General features: G+C 34.2%; 1 protein-coding gene across 2 annotated transcripts; it reads left to right on the top strand.

Moving 5' to 3' along the window:
• Window positions 1–1,179: 1,179 nt before the first annotated feature.
• On the top strand, window positions 1,180–22,415 carry LOC126817971 (protein zyg-11 homolog B). Of its 2 annotated transcripts, XM_056100558.1 has the most exons (15): window positions 1,180–1,273; window positions 5,175–6,068; window positions 6,663–6,774; window positions 8,513–8,653; window positions 9,567–9,743; window positions 10,009–10,062; window positions 10,294–10,404; window positions 11,208–11,349; window positions 11,972–12,042; window positions 12,193–12,255; window positions 13,957–14,024; window positions 14,943–15,072; window positions 15,777–15,829; window positions 16,696–16,793; window positions 18,436–22,415. In XM_056100558.1, exons 2-15 carry the CDS (start codon window positions 5,212–5,214, stop codon window positions 18,576–18,578), a joined length of 2,220 nt encoding a protein of 739 aa, XP_055956533.1. In that variant the 5' UTR covers window positions 1,180–1,273; window positions 5,175–5,211; the 3' UTR covers window positions 18,579–22,415. The 2 variants fall into 2 exon arrangements, with proteins under 2 accessions (XP_055956533.1, XP_055956534.1); XM_056100559.1 differs by lacking the exons at window positions 13,957–14,024; window positions 16,696–16,793; window positions 18,436–22,415.
• The last annotated feature ends 1,392 nt before the right edge of the window (window positions 22,416–23,807 follow it).

The following is a 23,807-nucleotide window of genomic DNA, read 5'->3' as shown; positions in this document are numbered from 1 at the left end:
AATCAAGGAGAACTTTTCTTTCTCTAAAGTACGTAATTATGAATGTGCCAGGAAATAACTTACATGTATAGATCAAAGAGCCATAGAAACATATACTTTCCAGTGATGTATAATACTGGAATTTCGTATTAAGACCCGTATTTTTGGCATTAACTTTAATCCAATTATTAAAAAACGTATAATCATTGTGCCCAACAAATAATGAATTTACATGTAGGCTACTTGAAGAGAGGAAACAGTATACATGAACGTGCTTTTCACTGATGTAACATGATATCGTATTATGACCCGTATTTTGACATTGCATTCCCTCCCCCTATCCGTAATCATGGTAATATAGTTTAGTACCATCCAAATTTGATCGTTTTTTTCAAGGTACCGTAAGTACATTTCTTATAGTGTGCCACCAGGTTGATTTCCCCTTATCGTGTGCTGGCGTAATAGTGTACCGGGTTGATATCGGCCTCGTTTTCGTATATGTTAATAATTCACGTGATATCCTACATTTGCATATCATACTTGCTATCTAGAATTAGAAAGCGTGAATATCAAATGAAATGCGGCAGAACGCAAATGTAAAATGTAATGAGGGAAATGTAAAATGCAGGTCTACACGCCAAAAACAGCCTTTTCCAATCAAACATTTGTCATTTGACACATTGCATTTGACGTTTTATATTTAACTTTGGTCTTAAAGGGAATTTGACTTTATCAATACCTGTATTAAGACTTTGTACATTGTACTTTTTACATAATCAACGGAAAAGATATTTTAGCAGAGCATTTAATATTGGCAGCGATATCCTAATTCCATATTTTGTTGATCTTTTGGTGTAGAATTGAAGAAAAGGGTTTAAATATACATTTTCTGTTAGGTTTTGGTAAATATTCATGTTTTTGAAGCGGAAGGATACACGAGTTAAAAGGTTGGTGAGGTTGAAATGTAGGGCAGAACATTGCACTACATGACATTTGTCTCTACTTTCAGTTTGTGTATCTCAAGTTTTCCAAGATGAACCTCATACGTGCTTTGGAGCAAGAAGTTGACACATGTTACTCCATAGGGGGTAGAAATTATTCTATCAAACAAAAATTTTGGAAAAAGTTACAGCTTGTCTAACAGACGAGAATTAAAACATGAAAGTCAATGGGCAAATCATTGGTGAGCTATGGCCTGCTGATCAATGTTATCTGAGAGTTGTTGCACTTGAAATAAGCGACATCAAAGATTCGACATCTTTGACGACAAAACAGATGATAGACTGACATAGTAGTAAGTGTATCTCTTATAAATTCAGATGATGATGATGAGTATATATATATATATATATAATCACACTACAACTAGTACTAATTAAACCGAAACGGTAAACTCTCCATTGGGCATTGGTAATGATTGATTTACCAGAGTTAGGCCTAATAGTTTTCTACTTCTCATAGATTAGATAGCAATGCAAAAGATTTTTTTTTAAAATTTGAATTAGACTAAAACTGAATATTTTCTAGCATTCCACCCCCCCCCCTCCCATTTAAAGGAGCTAAATCGCTAATATTTTGGACCCAGAAATTGGCACAAATGAGTCGCAACACACATATTTGTAATATCAATTTATATAAACTGTTTACATTCAATCGTGTCCGTTTTACTGTGAATTGTCATAAGTTATGTTCGGCGAAATACCCCAGAAGTCTCAACCGCAAGTCAGTTTCTAGCGTCTGGTTATTCCAGTCAACACTGATATTATTTATTGCGCATGCTCTCCAAATAAGAATATATTATCACCGTTTGACATGACTTGTGGAATATGTTTAACCTCATTCTTTTAGCACCTTGTTACACATGGCGGTGAAACGCATTATGGTACACGATTCGTGTACCAATGGTAAAATGTTTATTTTGTCTTAAATATTGGATATCAAAAGCCCATCTTTTCCAAGTAAGATCACAACACCAATGCTGATTTAAATTGCAAAAAAATTTGTGTTTTCAATGTCGAAGATTTTGGATGTTATTGAGTTACAGACTTAGCTACTTTAAAGTCTCAATACCACGTACTCTTGTTGTAACTGAATAATATGTCCCAATCTTTATTCTATATTCTGGTCAACAAATTGCACTATTTTACAATATTCCAATTTATTGATGATACAAATTTCATCTTAACACAACTAATTTTAAAAAATTGGAAAAATTCAACGAAATGATTTGAAAAGCCTGACGTAAAGCTTTTCAAATGTGACTTGGATTTAAAAATATTTTTGAACCCTCTGGACAAGTAAAATAGGATTTAATGGATAATTTACACAACAGGTAAGACACTAACACATCTAGTAGTAGTACTTTTTTTTTTTCTGGAGCTGTCAAGCCAGCAAGAGTGTTATTGTCCGTTTAAGAAACTAAAAAAAGATCAAAATCGATTAAACATATATTATTTATAATGCAAGAGCTAAATCTGCCAATGGCTATTGCAGGTCTTTCCTTAGGCCTGAAATGTTTAGACCTTAAAGTAAAGATACATTATGGGAGATTTGATAACGAGTTGGCAGTTCTCACTATAATAATAGTTAAAAACTAGATAATGTAAAGGCAATTTGCTGAAAATTTCATTCAAATTGATTCACTATGAACCGAGAACTAAGCGATTGAAAATTCGATCTCCATTACTAAAGTTAGTACGATAAACAGCTTAGATCTAGACTCGATTATCCATTTAATCATTAAATCGTGAAGGAAAGTTATGCAGTAAATCGGCACATAATCAACTAAAGATCGCAGGCTAGCGATGCCATCTAGAGTTGATTGTGGTCTGGATAGGTTAATTAATGTCTAATCAATAATTTAGATAACATTTCAGGCCTAAAGAAAATCCTGGAATAGACAGATTTAGCTCTTGCATAATTAACTTATCCAGACCATAATCAACTCACAATGTCATTGCTAGCCTGGTATATTTATTGGATTAGGATCGGATTTGCTGTTCGCCTTTCATTCATGATTTAATCATGAAATAGATAATCGAGCCTACGGTATGTTTTTTATCGTACCAACTTTAGTAATGATGATCGAAGTTAGGCCGAAAATACAATCGCTAAAATCTTGGTTCAGAGTAGTCGTCATGACACTATTTTAATACAATTTTTGAGTCAAAGAAACATTCAATAGGCAACTAAATGTGTCTAGGACACCAACAGTCCAACACTATATAGGCTACTAACCCGAAAGCGCTGCCAATTATTAGCTAGTTAACGTATATTCTGATAATACTTTATTTTAAAATTATCGCTGATAGGGACATTATCTCACGGTTTCACACGAAAATACTACGCTTTGATTACCATTATAAGGCACCAGGGGTCTGGATACTATATCACCGTTAAACCCTAAGGACGGCTGAGTTCAAATTTCGTGAAAATCGGCCCAAAACTGACAGACAAAATGGCCGCCCTTCGTTCTCAAATAGCATAAAAATAAGGTATATGAAGGTTGTGGACCCTAAAGAGGTCACAATTTTTATCCGATTTTGATGAAACTTGAAATGTCAGTAAATTTGTGTGACGTTATGGAAATATTATAAATTCCCCACCTCTCCGAAGGGCATCTACTCTGCTTTTACCCTGGACATTAACCTTGATAATACAGCAAAAAATAGCGGCATAGTATACATTTAAAGCACAAAGGCCCTGATCTCGAATGAAAATTTGAAGTCAAGGTCACAGCGATATTCACAACTGGTCAACGCCAAATACATGTACATGTAGGCCCTCGTCATTTATGGAAAATGGTGGTCTAGCGCAAAAATTAAAATATACGAAAATTGTTTAGCGTTAGGCAGGATGCTCAGTGTGTTGGAATCTGTCTTTTTACTCTTACAAGTAGTGCCTTGTTATTCAAGTCTAAATAGTCAACAAACCAAATGGCGTTTATCGCATGAACATATCTCTCGACAGAAGCTAAAAGGTTGGTAAATTGAGCAGTTATTGATCGATTAGGCTGAAATTTAGTGTGAGGTCATGACTAGTCCCCCTTAATACCTCATGAAAATTTCAAGGTTCTTCGACCACGGGAACTGGTATAGGTGTGAGAGGGCAATAGCACCTAGGTTGTCCACACGAAAAGTCTACTTCCACAAGTATCAAAATACATTGGTTGAGTCATCCACATGGAATTGGTTGAGTCGTGCACATCGGTTGACTTGTCTACATACCAATGGTGACTACTGGGCAAATGAATTAAACAAATATGCCTTAAAAATACAATGTACATGTATCACGCCGATAACTGTTTTGGTTAATTTGGTTAATATCGTAAATATACAAGTTGATTATTCATAGGAAGTAGGTACAGTAAGTTGCCATTGTGAAAATAGGCCATGGTGGCATGGAGATTGGAGACGATCCAAGCAATTAGTGCATTCAGTATCGAGTTTCTCTCCAAAACAACGATTGAGTACTGGTATTATTATTTATTACATTTCTGCCACACTTCAACTACAATGAATTAATAGTCCTACCTGACACGGGTGCAAATCATCTCTTTTACATTGAAGCAGATACCTTGTTACTATCCTAGATCAGACACTTTTTACTTTGCGTCAAGGACGTCGGGGGGAAAATACAGAATTTCTAAAAAATCTGTGTACAGTGTGTTTTTATTGGCAGTATCGATTTATGAATATACATGGCGATCACAATCATTACTAGATTAATTTAACTTTAATTGATAATTTTTGCAGTTGTGTCACTGAAATGGGTTGAGTATGTTTAATTAGTTATAATAGTATTAGTATAGCATTATCTTATTTCAAATTTGTTCCAGGCATTAATAAACAAATGAGTTTGCAAGGTGAAACTAAGGAGATCGAATCATTTTTAGCGATGTTCTCATAGCTACTCAAAGATCAGCGATTAATTAAAATTTTGTTGGTCCTTGTCAACTACTGTCTGAACCATTATAAATTTTAAACAGATTTCTTTGATCATGAACAAACTGATTATTCATGGAAATTAAAAACTTGCCTATGTGTTTGAAATCTCCGCCAGTTAAATATACATGTATATTCCAACAATTAAAAAATGCCTGTACCCATGAAATTCTCAAACAACACTGAACAATGCAATCATTTCATAATTTAATGTTTTCAGTCAAATCCTTAGAGACAGTTTTCTGCTTACAGGTTTAAGAGTTTGTCAAGATATTCATAGCCTGAAAATATGTACGACCGACCTGTAAGTCTACAGGACTGCTGTGTTGATTTCATCTGTGATAATTTAGAAGATTTATGTGATATCCAGTCATCACCTGAGAGTCCTCATCCCAAACACATACTTAAAGATCCAGATGTGTTTTTTCATACTAGTTTGTCTGAACAATTGCTCTCAACATTGAATCAAAAGGGGAAATTAAATGACAGTACTATTGGTATATTTCAACCATCACACACGTCCCTGAGAAGGGTTTCAATCAAAGATGCACAGCTCACAACAAAAGGTTTACGTGTTTTTAAATCGCATAAACTCTCTGAAGTTGAAATAACTGGACTGAAGAGCGTCACAGTGAATGATTTAATTGGTTGTCTTGGAGAATGGACGCTTGCAAATTTGCGTTTGCTAAATGTTAGTAACAGTACATTTTTGAACAGTGCAAAGTTCTGTGTTGTTGTTTCTCTTTCAAAGTTACAAACTTTACAGTTTCTAAATGTCAGTAATACAGAATTTAACAAACATGGCTTGGAGATAATAGCAGAAGATCTACCTTGTCTAGAAAGTCTGGATATTTCGGGTACCCCAATTAACGATATATCACCACTACGGAAATGTAAAGACAGATTAAAAATGTTATCGATGTATAACCTTATGATTAGTAACACAGAAGAAATGGTCTCCGTTTTATGTGAATTGTCAAAACTGGTATATTTAGACGTATCTGATAATTCATCCGCTCAGCCATTCCTGAATTACCAACAATCAAAGTTTGATATATCACAGCTTTTATGTCGTACAACGTCACATCCCAGTTTATCATCATTAGATATATCCGGTCGAGATGATGTTCCTGAAGATGTTATCAGGTAGTGTGCCATTTATTATTAGGGAGGTTGAGATTTCTCTTCCTTTAAAACTACTGTACAGGTTTATGTAATTACTTCATGTTAAGAGTACCATACACATACACATAGTATGAAGTCGAGACTCACCCTCTTTTGCCTCAATCTCGTGGAATAAAATAAATGTGGGGTGATTAAGAGACCAGAGAAAAGCAAATATCTCAGTAGATACATGTACATGTAGGCTTTAGTACACATAACTTTTGAATCTAATTGTGTTACAGTTGTAGAATTTGACATACATGTAATTACATCAATACATGTACTTAAACTAAGTCAGACATGGAAAAATGAGCATTTTCTGCTGTGAACAATACAGAGAGTTTAAGCCACTTCATGACTCGATGCTTTATAAAAAGATATTTACAAATGTTTTAAGCAATAGAAAAAGATGGGGTTTTGGGCAATATGGCACACATATTTTTTTGTTGATCTCTTGTGTTTTATAATAACCATCTCCTAATTTACTATACCGTTGGGCTGGCTGAGGCTATGTAAGCATTATCAACAGTCTGTCAAATCTTTACCAAATGTTTTATTATACTTTATATTTTTCAGGGAATATATGGAAAGTCATAGAAAATTACGATTCCTTGGTCTGGCATTGACTCATACATGTGAATATTCTATGTTTATGATGGAATCACCAGATTATAGGCCTGGTATTGTTGTAAGTAGGCCTACACATTAAGAATCGGTTGTAGAAAATCACTCCAGTAGCTCACACAGATCTTGATAATTTGTGTTGTGAACTTTGAAATGTGTAGATAAATATATATTTATCCATGACATATTTCTTGTGCATTAATTAACAACACAACTCAGTATAATATGTTGACAACTATGTGTTCAACTCAATAACACCAAATATGCTATTTTTCCGGCATGCAAAATGACCGATGGGTCAGATCTACTAGCCTCAGTCATTTTCCATAGCCCTCGATCTTGACCGGCATATACAGCGTATACTGCCGACACAGAACCTGTTGTGTGGCAGTTAGCCATTGAATACATGTGAAACTTTTTACCAGATTTTTATACTCCCACATAGAAATGTGGACGTTTATTGCCGTCCCCCCCCGCCCGTACTTCCGTCCGTCGTCCACAATTTCTTGTGAACGCTCTAACGCCAAAAGTTATGATCCAATTGTTTTAAAATTGATATATGTTGTTAACATTAGTGAAACGAAGAAGCCTATTTAATTTCAATAATATCGGTTTATAACGTCTAGAGTTATGACCCTTGTTTCACTTTGTTGAACCTTGTGAACGCTCTAATGCCAAAAGTTAACATACGATCTTTGTGAAATTTATATGCAGTATTTAAATTGGGGTAACGAAGAAGTCTATTGAATTTCAGCAATTTCCGTTTTTTACTTTTAGAGTTATGGCCCTTGTTTCACTTTGTTTAACCTTGTGAATGCTGTAACCCCAAAAATTATCATCCTATCTTTCTGAAATTTATATGCATTATTTAAATTAGTGAAACGAAGAAGCCTATTTAATTTCAGCGATTTCTGTGTATGACGTCTAGAGTTATGGCCCTTATTTCACTTTATTGAACCTTGTGAACGCTTTAACACCAAAAGTTATCATCCGATCTTTCTGAAATTTATATGCATTATTTAAATAAGTGAAATAAAGAAGCTTATTGAATTTCAGCAATTTCTGTTTATTACATCTAGAGTTATGGCCTTTCTTTCATTTTATTGAACTTTGTGAATGCTCTCTAACATCAAAAGTTATCTGCCGATCTGTATGAAATTTACATGCGTCATTTAAATTAGTAAAGAGAAGAATCCTATTGAATTTCAGAAATTTCTGTTGATTACTTCTAGAGTTATTGCCCTTGTTTAACTTTGTTCTACCTTGTTAATGCTCGATTGGTGAAAGTTATCATCCGATATGTATGAAATTTATGTACATCATTTAAATTTGTGAAACGAAAAAGCCTGTCAAATTTCAACAATTTCTGTAGATTACTTCCAGAGTTGAGACCCTTGTTTCAATTTGTAGAACCTTGTGAACTGTCTTGTAAAGGCCCCCAATTACCTGCAAAGGAATAAATATGCGACAACCCTTGTCGACCGTTCGGACGATTTAGCTGCTGTGGGCGTATGTTTCGTTGCCTGGCAACCTATCTTTAGCAGATGTTTTGTTATTTGACTTGTGGGTACATAACAATCTGCTTCAGGAATATTCTATCAGAGGTCCATTTTTATCCCCCAGGCAAAAAGTACGGGGGAATGCATCCAAATTATCCACCTTTTTGATATCGGTACTTATAAAAAATATAACATTTACTTTTCCAATCAAGGCCAAATGCTAACAAATGCTGGAGACTTCCTGTGTTGTTGAAAACTTTAAGAATAATACAGGACTAATGTGATATTATTTGTGTATTTTAGGTAACTGGAGAAGCTGATGAGACTCAGTTAAAAGAGACATTAAAACGTTATGTGTCACGTTGCATGTATATACAGAGAGCTTTGTATAGGTTATTTAGTTTCTCACAACATATGACAGAACCTAGAGAAGATATTATCAGGGTATGTATATTGTAGATAGGGCTGGCAATCGATACCGATTTTAAATATCGATATCAGCAACCATTTCGGCAATATTGATATATCGCCATCGGAAAATTTTAAGTTGAAAGAAATAACTGTTTGTATGCTAATAATGCATTTAAATATGTTATTGATCAAATAAAAAAACCTATGATCCTCAAACTATGTTTTCTTAATGTTTGCTTCGTTCACAACTTATCTGATGGTGTTATTAATAAAATAGTATTCGCAGCTTCGTGCTCGCCATCAATCACTGTTGACAATTTTCCTCGGCCGCTTATAACAATAAATAAATTTCTATTAAAATCGATTTATTTCCCATGAACAATTAATTAATTATTCATTGTCATTGTTGTAAATGACCGCAAAATTTACTGGTGCGGTTGTTGTACCTTCCCTAGTGTGCATGTTTTTATGTTTTGTGTGTTTTGAATGATATGACGGTGATTATTTGAAACAAATCATTCCGTTAATTGTATTTTATTGAAGCTCCTTTATTTTTTATACAAGTATTGATATCAAGAACTGAATATCGATATCAATATTTTCCCGTAGTCGCCGACGATTATCGGCTATATAATCGATATTTTTCGCCAGCTCTAATTGTAGATAGATTAATATTAGGGATTCAACCAGATAAATATAAAAGGGTTGCATGACCAATTATTATTTCAAAAAATAAAAAATAACAACATCCTCATTGATTACCACATGTTCTTTATTCCATCGGTAAAAGGGAGTGACTCTTTTAATGAATTCCTCTCAAAATGACAATCTATCTCTCTTAATTTTATTATACAATGTATGTATTATATGTATCAGTTGACTCACATATTTTAATACTGAATTAGTTATAAACTGAAATATTTTGTTGGTCTATTGTATTTTTTAGTTGGTTATTCCTGCAATGAAGGCTCATCCTAAACAGTTAGGTGTACAGATGGCAGCCACAGCTTGTTTGTATAATTTATCTAAGAGTGAACTCGGTCCTAAGATTCACCCTATGTGTTTAAGAGATATTGTTGAATTAACTTTAAAAGCTATGGAACAATTCCCTAGTCACCAACAGGTTAGTTCTTATACATGTTCAGTGTATATAAATTGTATCCCTTTTTAAGCCAGATTTCTCTTTGTAGGATTTCAGAAGGTCTCTTAAAGTGCAACTATACAAGGCAAGCTTAAACATAAGTCAACTGTCACATACTTTGAAATGGTCATAAATTATCACACAACCTATATATTATAAATGATAATTTGGGTCCGACAATGTCAATACATGCCAACATCATGCCACTCCTTTTGGTGTTACAAGAATAAAATATTGTTTTTTTTAGCTACAGAAGAATGCTTTGTTAACTTTATGCAGTGATAGAATGTTACAAGATGTGGTGAGTTGTTTTCTGTGATTATTATTGGTCTAAATTGATATCTATTTATCATGACCTATTCAAGGTTTATCTAAACATTTCACTGATTAGGGTCATTCATGTGACCTCTGGTTGGAAGTTCCTCTAAATGTGATCAAATATACTAAAAACAAAACCAGTTATATCTTCGATACATATTGCAGAAATTGATTTTTAATCTTGTTGTTTATGTTTTTTTTTGGTTTTTTTTAGTCGTTCGATCGTTACAGGTGTGCAAAACTAGTCATGGATTGTTTATGTGCTTTTGATGATCCTAGTATGAACCGAATGTCTGTAGCTATCTGTTCTATTTTAGCTGCTAAAGTGAGTCCATTATGATTTCTTTGTGAAGTGAATACATGTATCATGATAAGAAAAATGAATATGTGGTTATAACTTAACGGAGGTCGACAAACTTGTCGAGAAGTTGCATTCTATGTATTGGACATTGTTAAGGCTATAGTGATAGTGTGATGGACTCTTGTGACCAGAGAGTTTGGAGAAGAACTTTCTGACCCAATTCATCATTGCAGTGCTAGGATAGATCAGAAAAATCAGAGAAGAAGTCAGATTTTTTTTTATTGTTATTTAGTAGGCAATAAAAATTAAATGTCTTATCAGCTAGTTATTCAGGGGGGAGTCACGTGGCTAAGTGGGTAAGACGCTGGCTCGCTAGCCTGGAGGTCGGGTGTTCTATCTCTGCATTGGCCGAGAAAGTTCATCCAGATTTTCCGGCGTGGTTCCCCCTTGTCAGTGATACAGGACGGAGGGCCTGGCAAGGACAACTGTCTAGTCCTTCGGATGACACGAAAAACCGAGGTCCTGTGTATACATTAGAATGCATGTAAAAGATCCCTTGGCATTTGGAATTTGATATAAGAGTAGGCGATAGTGCCGCTGCCTGGGCAAAATTTCCCTCATAGCACACTGTATGGCGTATGCCCGTCTTCATTAGCCTAGCATAGGAGCACAACAGTCGGACGTTAAACCCCATTTCATTTCAGTTATTCAGGGTTCGTTTTTGGGTAGCTGTCTGTTTGTTTAGTATACTTATTGACAGAAGAACTGATCAGTAAGTGATATGTTAACTCGTTGATTAAATTTCCACCTTTATTTATTAATTACAGATATCTACAGAAGAAACTTCAGTACTCGGAGCAAAATCTAGATATATGAAGAAATTACTTGGTCTGGTTAAACAAAAAGTCGATAATCAGTTAATTGATATTACTCTCAAATTCACACTCAGTGCTCTATGGAACCTCACAGGTAAATACTCTCAAATTCACACTCAGTGCTCTATGGAACCTCACAGGTAAATACACTCAGATTTACACTCGGTGCTCTGTGGAACCTAACAGGTAAATACTATCAGATTTACACTCACAGTGTTCTATGGAACCTCACAGGTAAATACTCTAAAATTCACACTCAGTGCTCTATGAATCCTCACAGGTAAATACTCTCAGATTTACACTCGGTGCTCTATTGAACCTCACAGGTAAATACTCTTGGATTTATACTCGGTGCTCTATTGAACCTCACAGGTAAATACTCTTGGATACTCTATGAAACCTTTAGCAGAACAGTAGGACATTAAACCCCATTTCGAATATCCACTTGGTGCTCTACCTAATCTCACAGGAAAATAGTTTCAATGTCCACTCAGTGCTCTGTTAAATCTCACTAAAACTCAAATCTATACTAAGTAGCCTACTCAATGGAGCATAACAGGTAAATAGGACCTATTCTCAAATTTAAACTCAATACATTGTGGATTGTTCCATACTCATTATTTATTATCATGATAGTATGCATGTGTAGAAAGAATTATTTTTTTTGATGCTCTGTGTCATTGACTTGTATTGATCTTCTTTCTTTTTATTTTCAGATGAGTCTCCTCCAACATGTAGAGTTTTTCTTTCAGAAAAGGGCTTGGAACTGTTTATGACAACATTACAGGTATAGATGTACTATTATCTTCAATTTTAATTTTATTTTCCTTACTATATTGATGGTCAGTGTGATAATTGCATTTTTGCATATAGATTATTCAGCTGAAGTAAAACAATGTACTATTATTATAATGGTTACTTGTAACATTTTTAACAGGTTGTTGGAAATCTAGAGACAGAGAATCGAGTTCAGGTTGAAACTAAGATATTAGGATTATTGGTGAGTAACTAAACACTTTTATAGGGATATTTGCTGATCTGTTCAGCATCAATTGTCCTTTAAAACAATGAGGCTTTAATGAAAAGATGAGCTGGGTCCTATTAAAAGGGATATACACAAGTTTTTGTAGTTGAAACAGATATTGATTCCAAGTAGTACCCAGGCAAATAGTGATTTTTGGGTGTCATATATTGGATTATACCCATACTTTTTCTCGACTCTTTGATGAAAATGGGAGTATATAAACCGATACACGGCCACTTTTGAAAAGTGGCCATGTATCAGTTGAAAAGGGACAAAAATAACAAAATCATGATTTACATATTTATTTGAACATCTACAACCCGTTTTGAACATGTTATGGTAAAAAAGTCATCATTTTCAATAGTCTCAGCACTTTTCAAATGTGCGTCACTCTCAGTCAGATTCTTACATTTTGTATCACTTTTCTTTACATTTTGATATCTAGTCGCACTTTCACATTTTGTCGCACTTTCACATTTTGTCGCGGCTTATGCTCATCCTCAGCACATAATCCAAATACTTTACTATTAAATTAATCTCTTGGCATTTTCAACACTAAAAACATTCACATTTTGTCGCGGTTTAAGCTCATCCGCAGCACGTAATCCAAATATATTACTAGTATAAATTAATCCATTGGCATTTTCTACACTACAAACTTGAGAACTCTACAATTCCAACTCGTCTTCATTTAATGGCTGTTCTTGTTTTTGTCTGTCAGTGGTGGATGTCAATACCTCGCGAAGTTAATGAATTGATCTGTGCGGAAATTAGCAAATGTACCTTGCTTATCAAAAAAGTTAAAATCCAATCTTTTGTACTGATCTCGAAGTGTCACCATATTCCTATGCAATTGGTATTTTTCCTCGTGTTTGGCAGAATTAGACTCATCTGCATGGCTTTAATTTCTTGTTCTGTGAAGGATCGGGCTTCTAAATCTTCACGATCATTGAAATCTCTTGCAAAACTGATATTCTCAGTCTTAGAAATATATATCTGTGACATTATAAAGTAGGATTCTTCGACGAATTCACGCATTCATTTCTGCCAGGATGTTGGCAAAACAACAAGAAATGGCTACATGTATTGTACAAAATGATTGGATGACGTTTGCTTTTCTCAACCAATCAATATCCCTGTTATGAACATTTTCCCTGACCTGATTTAAACTGTGAAATGCACGTGCGGTGTACTGACATCATTTAGCTGAGTAGAAATAAGCGTTTGCGATGAGATAATTGGGGGGCTCTAAATGGGAAACTTTGATAAATTTGTGAAATGAAAAATGCTTTTGAAATTGGGAAAAATAGAAAAAATCTCTATTTCTCGAAAAAGTATTTAGTATAAGTCAGTTATCGCCTCGGAGCCCCACTCAAAAAAGAGACGGTGTATCAACCCATACACCTTGAAAACAAGGTATATAACTATTACATATTACTAAATCAGCATATTCACCTTTAATCAAAATATCACAAGTACTAGATTCAAATAAAGTAATCATGTAAAAAAAAAAGCATGAAATAAACCAAGTACACAATGGTTAATTGAATTCATCATGATGAAGAGTTTCTCTCTTGCAAATCAATGATTTACAGAATGGAAATTACCGGTACATAGAAAAAAGTTTCTGGTTTTAATCGATGACCACATTAACCTTAAGAGAACATGTCTTTTCAGAATAATATTGCGGAAGTTAAAGAATTAAGAAAAGCTTTGATGAGGGAAGATTTTATTATGTTAGCAAAGTAAGTTTAATACATTTTGTATTTTGAAATGTGCACTGTTCATCCAGATTTTCCGGCGTGGTTCTCCCTTATTGTTAGTGATGCAGGACAGAGGGCCTGACAAGAACAGCTGTCTAGTTGTTCGGACAGGACAAAAAAAACGAGGTCCCGAGTACACATTGGCATGCACGTAAAAGATCCCTTGACAGTTGGAAATCAATATAAGAGTAGGCTGTAGTGTCGCTGTGCAGGCAAAATTTCCCTCATAGCACACTGTGTGGTGTATGCCCGTCTTCATTAGCTCAGTTATTCAGCTAGGAATTCTGAGACTGCCAACTCTTTTAGTTCTCATACAATAATTGAGATAAAAAATTATACAAAGTTTTCAATTAATAATTTCAATCCATTTGTAACTGTACTGTTTCAGTTTATGGCAAATGGTCTAGCAATATCACAATGGGTTGGGGGGTGGAGGATGGTCTCGTGGTTTAATAAGTGCACGTGAAATCACAAGGCCTGTTATTGAGTGAAGTGGTGTGGTTTCGATTCCTGCTCGAACATGACAAGGAGTAGGGCCGCCTATATAACCTCAGGGTTTCTCTGGGCCCTCAGGCATGCTCCCACAGATAAACACCTCTCTACGCGCCAGTGAATTATTGATATAAAATTGAATCATATGTTAGTCCCAAAATAACTCAGTTTGTGTCAAATGGATGTTGAAACTCTCTCTCTCTCTCTCTCTCTCTCTCTCTCACACACTGGCTCAAGTTCAAACTCATCTATTAAAACACTCCTTTGTTACAAAATGACTGTTTCTCCTAGTCTGTGGTGCAGAAATGTAGGATGTTAAATCCCATTTCATTTATTCATTCAAAAATGACCCGTAAGTAAAGTTACCAATAATATTATCTTATGTTTGTAAGGGTTTATTTATTTCAGTCAGTTATTAGATGCTGAACATATTGATGTAAGTTATTTTGCTGCTGGTATAGTAGCTCATCTTGCCAGTGATGGAGAAGAAACATGGGTGATATCTGGTACATTACGAATAGAGGTCTTGGAAAAACTTGTAAGTTCCTTTTCATACGCCCAATTTTTAATGTGGTCACATTTTATGCTTTCAGTGTATTGTTCACATTTGTTGTTAACATAATAGAGGTTACAATAATCCATATTGAAATCGATATTGCTTGTCTGTCTCATTAACTTTCAGCAATTACAATAATAATGTCCAGATTAGATTACTTTATTATATAAAGATTTCAAATTATGATATTTCTGAAATTGACATTGGCTGCCTATCTTATAGAAAGGAAGAACATTATTTGATTTTATTCCCCCTTCTTACAAAATCTTGTTTGCCCTTTAAAGGTTTCAATTATGATTTTTCTATAAAAAAAATTATGATTCGTTTAACTCACAATGGTTTGGTTGACTTTGCTGTGCAAAATTATTTTTAGCAGAAATATTTTCTTCATTCCATTCCCAACGAAACGTAGTGTCTTCAGTCAATCGATTATGGTCTAAACCTACTTCCTTTGCTTTTTCACATGGGCTACCAAGAACCTTGAACTTGAAATCTTATGCTTCCTATTCATATTGTCACTAGATGTCCTCGCTTTTGCTTCCTTGTAAACATGTAATGTTTGCATGAGGGCGGTGCAGGGTAAAACTTGAAATAAGTTCTGTGCTGACAAATCCTTGACTGTGGTTAGATGTTGTTTATATTTTCAAATTTTGATTTTAATATTTAGATATTATTTATATTGACAGGGTCAAGTAGTTTTAAACTGGGAACAACCACAGGGTGAAATGGTAGCATATAGGTAAGATATTTTCTTTGATTGGCATTTAGTAATTGAACATATTAACACAAAGTACAATTTTATGGGTACACAATTACTGATTTTAATACAAAGCGATGTTTAAACGAGGATACTCTTCACCAGCTGCTTCCATATTTACTGCTGAACTTCTACAGGCTTTGGAGTATATCCAGTCCTCATCTATTTTAAAGGACAATATTGGTGTCAGTCATTATCACATATGTGATAGAACTAATTAAACACGTTCCAAATATAATTTTAACACAGAGATCATTGCTACGATAGCTGAGTAATACAGGTTTCCTGAATCGGAAGTGACGAACGCCAAAGGAAAACACGAGGCATCCCTCTTGAAAACTGACTGAAGTGACGAGTGATAACAGATACATGGGCGAATTTCTGCTCACTAATAATTCCTTCCAAGACCAAAAGTTGTTGTGTGAGACTGTGAGAGGATATCTGACAATTCATAAAAAGAATTGACTGCCACTAGATAAGAGAACACCAAAGAAAAACAGAAAATAGTCTGTGTATTACCATGTTTTTATAAGGTATAGAATGAATATAAACAAGGGAATGTACGGACTATTTCTATTTTCTCGTGTTCTCTGTTTGCCATTTATTACCGTAAAACCCTCAGTGTCGCATCAAGGGAAGCGGGGAAAGCCCTCGCTACAGACAACACATGGTCATAGTGGAATTCCTAATGCATCATGCTTGGCTGGAAAACAAGCCAGTCGGGATAAAGACTTTATTATCTTGGCCGGAAAACTGGCCAGTCGGGTTCAAAAAGTTAATGCTTATGATTCCTATTTCTAATCTTAATCTGCTAGTGTATATATGGTGTATTTTGTATATATTTTCAGATCATTTAGTCCATTCTTTCCCTTGTTAATTTGTTATGATCTACCATCAGTTCAACTGTGGGCAGTTTGGGCCATAAATCATGTTTGTACTAAAAATGGTAAGTGGTATTTATATTATATTAAGCACTACTTATATTTTGGTTTACTAATACTATCCTCCAGTTCTGTTATAAATAATTGGCTAAAATTGTATAGTAAAAACTCAAAAAACTGACTACAGATCAGAATAATATCATGGTGAACAATTTCCCACAACCAGTTTTATTGTACAGGATGGAAAGATACAATATAAAAAGTAAACATTATATTCAATAAAAATCAATGTTATAAACACAGCTTTGTTTGAGATAATGCTGGCACAATATATATCGTTCTCACAATTCGTGTATTGAATCTGAGTTGCTGAATCGATTTTTCACATTTCCTTTTTATGTTTTTATAGATTCAGTAATTACTCTTAATTATCCATAGGTACACAAACCCTTTTGAATTGTTTTGGTCCTCATTTTGATCCACATCACTATCATGATATAAAACAGTTTTGTTTCTTCTGTTAGTTGACATCAGGGTCATCATATATACAAAGGTCAAGGGTCATTTAAAGGTTAGGTCACCAGAGAGAAGGTCAAAAGTCGAACAAAATTTAAAGTGAAACCAGAAGTGAACAAATCGAAATTCAAAAATCGCCTCCCTAAGAATAAAAACCATTACGAAAAGTATATGTGTTTCAGACCTTCGGTCAAAACACGTAATTACAAATCTCTGTCATTCTGTTTGAAAAAAGAAAATTAATCACACCATTGAACATGCGTTGCCAAGACTAGCACAAGCTTGGACTAGAACTGATTGTTCAGATTGTACATTAAAGTTTCATTTAATCTGACTTTGGTAAGTAACACATGAATCGATGACAAAGTCTCAATTTTCATTAGTCCAGTTGGTACTGTATTTCATGACAGTTTCTTGCTTTGGTTCCATCATGTAGGAAATGAGGCAAAAACTGTCAGTTATTTCCGTTACAGATCCGAATTATAAAGTAGTTAGGGCCCTATAATGTATTTGTTAAAGGCTCAATACCACTCTTGTTGTAACTGAATAATATGTCCCAATCTTTATTCTGGTCAACAAATTGTACTATTTTAGAATATTTCAATTAATGGATGATACAAATTTCATCTTAACACACCTTATTTAAAAAAATTTGAAAAATTCAACATAATGGGGGGGGGGGGGTGGATGGCTGAATGGTTAGCGTGCGCGCGCTGTATCATAAAGTCTGTCATTGAGTAGACTGGCGTGGTTTCGAATCCCTGGTTGTACGTGACAAGGAGTAGGGTCGCCTGTCCAACCTCGTGGGTTTTCTCCGGGTCCTCCGGTTTCCTCCCACTGCTAAAGACCCCTATGCGCAAGCGAATTATTGAAATAAAATTAAACCATATGTTAGTCCCGAAATGACCTAGTTGTGTCGAGTGGACGTTAAACCCCATTCTCTCTCTCTCTCAACATAATGGTTTGAAACGTCTAACGTAAACCTTTTCAAATGAAACTTCGGTTTAAAAATATTTTCGAACCCTCTGGACAAGTAAAATAGGATGTAATGGATAATTTACACAACAGGTAGGACACTTAAACATCTAGTACTTAGATAGAGATATTATTTATTTTCTGGAGCTTTCAAGCCAGCAAGAGTGTTATTGTCCCTTTAAATGTACTTGAAAGAATATTTCTCTTTATTCGCAGAGAAACGATATTGTCCATTATTACAAGAAGAGGGAGGTGTGGAGAAACTACAAGCTCTACTAAAGAACGACACAACGCCAGAAGTACAAAAAATATCAAGGAATATTCTCGAACTTTTACACAAACATGCCAAAAGCCAGTGATATATTGTTTAAAAAAGAATATTATACACCAGTCTGATTTGTTCAGGGCCGATGTTTTCTTTATATGTCAATCTTGTTTTAAAATTGGCCAACTGTGTATGAACAACAGACATACGGCCATATAAAAAATAATATTCTCGTTCTCTGATACTACTACACCACTTAATACTGTCTTTACAACCGTTTTTATTTTAAAATGTAAAAAATATAAACATCTTTGGCTTTGATTACAACTTCCCACTGTTAAGGGAAGTAACTCTGTTAGACATGTCCAGTAGGCTGAATTATCAAGTACACAAACTTGCTAAATGTTTGGTAAATGTTATTGACAATCTTCTTTCATGGATGATAATTCTCCTGCTTACTACATCTAGTAATGAGAAGGGAATTACTCGTATTATACACCATTTTGATGGAAGGAGCAGTATTCACATTAGAAATACAAAATTTGTTCTTTCCTTCTGTAGAGAGAAATATTTACGGGTTTTAAATAGAAACCTATATTTAAAGGATTGTCTGAGAACCTGAATTTTTTTGTATGGCCTAAATTCACTTTGTTAACAGAAGCTTATGTTTAGACAATGGTTAAAAATGTCTACATTAATCTAAATGTTTACCATTTCCTAAAATAAGTTACATTCATAAAGCCATAACTCCGCTGTATTAAACCCCATTTCTGTTGTATTCACCTCCCTCCATTTGATATTTTAGTCCCCTTACTATGTTAAATTCCCAAAAATGAACAAATTTGAAGGTCAAATTCATATCTTCCTGCTTGTCACTATAAGAATGCACCAAGAGTTTTTCAGTAAAGACATTTCTAGAAAGTTAGGAACGACTCTTCTTTAGGAACTAACCATGTTTTTGGAAGAATTTCAAAAATCTAATTCACCAAGTCAATGCAGAATATTTTCCTAAGAACAAACATGCCAATTTTCATGCCGATCGGACTTGAATTGATGGAGTCTTAGGCTTTTTCGAAGAGTGTTACCCCCTCAAGTCTGGTCCCCCCCCCCCAAAATACTCTTTTACTTGTTCAGATATGAAAAATACTGACTGGATTTCAAAGCTGCTTTGCAGTTTGAAATGGAAGTATTTGAATATGTGCAAATACTGGCAAATTTTAGTATCTACTGCTGTTTAATTTATTTGACATAAGAATATAAACTAGAAATCCTAAGGAGTACTGACGTGTTTCGGTATATCAAGTCACGTCACACCATGTCACTTCAACATTCAAGTCACACCATGAATTATTGAGTATAGTAACATCCAATACCTATTAAAGTGAAAAAAAACTGTCATTTTGAACTCTTAATAAAACCAGAAGTTATACCAAACTTTTTTATATTAATTGTTAGTAGACATTAGGATCATCATACATACAAAGGTCATAGAAAGGTTAGGTCACCATCTAGATGGTGAAAAGTCGAACAAACTTCAAAGTGAAATCGGAAGTAAACAAAATCGAAATTCAAAAATCGGCTCCCTAAAGATTGTTGCGATTTGGAATAGGTTCAGTACAAAAAAAAAGTTTTCAAAAATCGGAATTAAAATGGCAGCTGAATATCGATTTGAATGTTTTTTGTAAAATCCATTATGGCGGCCAATCAGTTGAAAATGTTATCTAACAAGGTCTTTGAACATGAAGGATATTATCTGGGGCTAACACCACCATTTATATCATTTTTTGTCTATTTTTAAAATGGAGAGAACTATTCATGTTCAGGAAAAATCGGAAGGCATGGTAATTTCCAGAAGTTTCCAGAAGCCGTCACAAAATTTTTTAATATGCTATTTTGAAGGCAGATGTGTTCCTTATTCCTTATTTCAACTTGATACCTCAAATAGTGATGGAGATACGCCATCTTGAATGTCGAAAAAATGCTGAAGAAAACTTTCGCAAATCTTTGATGCTAATATTAATCAAGCAAACTTCCGAATATCAAAAAAACGTCCATCAGAGCCCATATGGGATTCATCCAAAGAAGATCCGTTAGGAAATAACTTAGATATGGGCAATCTGAGATTATTATTTGTTTCATCCGTAAAACACTTCCTGTTCATCAAAAATGACCCAATTTATATTAAATAAATAGACCCACGGAGGCCAACCACATCTACGTTGGCGGAATGTTTGCATCATGTACAGTTTTGGCTGCACAAAAACAGTCGAGACAGTCGAAACGCATTAATTTATGTTTTTTGTTAATTTGACAGTTAGTGTTATTGTCTTGAAACTTGCTATACTTTCTTTTTCCTGCCATATCAAGCTTTGTTTAAAGTGGCTGTTTTTCTTAATTCACCCTATGATTGCTTCATTATAAGCTCATTTGACTCCTATCTTGTGCTGGAGGCACAGTAACTTAATTAGTAAGATGCTGGATTTCTGTTTTCAGTGTTGACAGAGAAAGTTACTTAGGATTTACCATGTCAGTGGTGCAGGATGGCGAGTCTGGCTAGGAAAAACTTCTAATCATTTGGATGTTGATGTGAATGTAAAATAATTGTTGCCGTCCGAGCAAAATGACCATTCAAAGCACACTGCATGGTATCTACCCCTCTTTATTAGCCACTTTAGTTCATAAAAACCCATTTGTCACCTGTTTATATGGTATCAGTAAGTTTAAAAGTAATGAATGGGCACATTTTATATTTAATGAGTATAGTATGATATAGATTACTTGTAATATCATAACTTTGCAGTAGCTCAGATAAACAGTGCAATAATAACTCAATTGCTAAAATATTGCACAGTTAGGATCCAATGTTAAATATAAGCTATTTAGTGGCAGATATTATGATAAGTTATAGTAGAAAGGTTATTTGGAAATAAGAAATCAAAGGATTGTTACTATATAGATAGGTATATTTAATTTGTTATTTTTGATGTAGTTTGTTATTAATAATCTGTTTTGTTATTATTTAAGGTTTTTGTATTCTAAGAAAAATTTATATTTATCTTAAATTTATATGTCAAAGTGCTCTGTTTAATAGTTTAATAATATGAAATATGTTATATAGATATGATAAGTAAATACTGGTACAGCAACAAGAATTTTTATGTACTGGTGACAGTTCCACACAACCATGTTTTTTGTACAGTACATGGTTATTTCATCGGTTAGTGCAGTGTTGACATAAATATGGGTATGGTAGCTCCAATGCAGCTCTTTTACTTACCTGAACTATCACCTTCTCGATTTAAAAAGCATACTATTACAACACAAAAAAGTGAAATCAAAGATTTGATTATTGAGATACATTCATTTCCAAGGATTGAGGAAATCCAAATTCTTTCTTGAAATCTTGAGTTTAGGATGTTACAAATCATTGTTTTCTTGTTAAATTGTCAAATTAATTTAATGTTAAAAACAAATTGGAACTATGACAAATGGCAACTGTTTATTACAATATATCTTATTGAGGTTTTTTCTCTAAAAATAATTATTAACCTATGATTCAATAGATGTGTTTCTGACAATTAGTTAAATGTTTTTTTGGTTTTTTTTACTGGATTGTTATCAAAGTTTCCACTCATCTATAAGAATTATTAGGGTGGGGTAGTGCTAGTAGTGAACACTGTGGTACATGTATGTATACAGTAGCGGTGGTGCTAGGATTTTCACAAATTCTCACCTAAATGCACAATTTGGGGTGTGCGCTTGATAAGAAAGAAACATAAACAACAAAAATAATTGCATCTTGGGGTCGAACTAAAAGGGGGTAAATCAGTTCATGGAATCTTGATATGACTAGCTTGGAATGAATAGTACGTACTTCACTAAATTGCAAATGGTGTTTGTCAGTTAGATGGGGTTGGATGTGTGTGTGAGAGGGGAGGTGTTGGGGGGGGGGGGGGGCATTTGTTAGACATTACCTTGATGGTCATTAATATATCATATTTTATTTAACTTTTACAACTAACAATTTCATATTACAATCTGCTCACAATTGTGTGTCACTCTTTTCATTCTATCCTTTTCGTACACCAGTTTCTGTTAGAAGGAAAATGAATCATACTAATTTAGAACTCTAGATATAATAATTGAGATACAAGCCATAGAAAATAGATATATATTAATTTTCTTGATAAGGTATTAATACCTCCTAATTATCCCTGCCGAACATTATGGTATTTTATTTTCTGATTTATTAGCTTAATGTTTAACACACAGCAGCTGATTGAGGTAGGCACATGTTGTTGCACAAGCTTTACAGGGATTAGCGACCGTACATTGCCGAGGTACTGTAATAAGAGTATGCATCTTTTGACTAGTCCCATTGATACTCCAAGAAGTTGTTTTTCCTTATGCCTTCCAAACAAGTTCAAGGGCGTGGGATGGAAATGACTTGTCATCTTGTTGAAATTTAAACAATCCTAACAAACATATCAGTATTTCACGTCTAAGAATATGATTGACTTATTCATAAAACCACAACATGATAGAATCAACTTCCTCGATCAAACTTAACTTACAGCCATTTCTGTTGATTTCATATACATAAAGTAATAATAATTGTGCCATCTTTTTCGTACGAGACGGCTCGTGAAGGTTTTATTATACTAGGATGTTCTTACTGTAATAACAGTTTTTACATTAAAATATACTGAGATGCAATGAAAACGCACCACTTTTATGAATGGATGATTGTAATTCTTGTTTGTGAGATATACATTAATCTTGCAATTCTTAATGTAATATCTGATTTCGATGATAACATGTAAGAATGTTTTTATGATGGTGTTAACACACCACACACCAGTCCTCATAGGGTCTGGCGATGAGTCTAATGCTGTGGTTTGTTCTGGCAAGGAATAGGGTTACCTGCCAAACTTCGTGGATTTCCATCCACAGCTTAATACCTGTGACAATATGAATTATTGAAGTAAAATTGTGCAATAATGTTTCGAAATTACCTAGTTTGTGTTGTTGAGTGGACGTTTAACCATATTTCTCTCTCTCCTCGGCACTTTCAGTTTAATCGGCGGTGCGTTTACTTTGGGTCTCAGACTAGTATATTTGAGATAATATGTGCACGATCTGGCATAGAAGGCCTTTTATTTTGAATTTAGAACTATATAATTGGTTATTGATTCAAGACAAATTACTAACTTTTTATTATCTTGGACTGTTTAATACAGTATCATTTATAGACTATAATTAACAGGTTGTTCCCTACACGAATAGATATTATATTAAATGATATTAATAAAAAATTAGATAG

Source organism: Patella vulgata, chromosome 4, assembly GCF_932274485.2.
Source record: "Patella vulgata chromosome 4, xgPatVulg1.2, whole genome shotgun sequence".
Classification (NCBI taxonomy): domain Eukaryota; kingdom Metazoa; phylum Mollusca; class Gastropoda; family Patellidae; genus Patella; species Patella vulgata.
This window is presented reverse-complemented; position numbering and strand designations above follow the sequence as displayed.

What these genes read in the sequence shown, in the direction of transcription:
- LOC126817971 (XM_056100558.1), top strand. Translation starts at nt 5,212, where the DNA reads ATGTACGACCGACCTGTAAGTCTACAGGACTGCTGTGTTGATTTCATC. An exon ending in ATTATAGGCCTGGTATTGTT is followed by an intron (nt 6,775 to 8,512) that starts GTAAGTAGGCCT and finishes TGTGTATTTTAG; the next exon opens with GTAACTGGAGAAGCTGATGA. An exon ending in GTTCTATTTTAGCTGCTAAA is followed by an intron (nt 10,405 to 11,207) that starts GTGAGTCCATTA and finishes TATTAATTACAG; the next exon opens with ATATCTACAGAAGAAACTTC.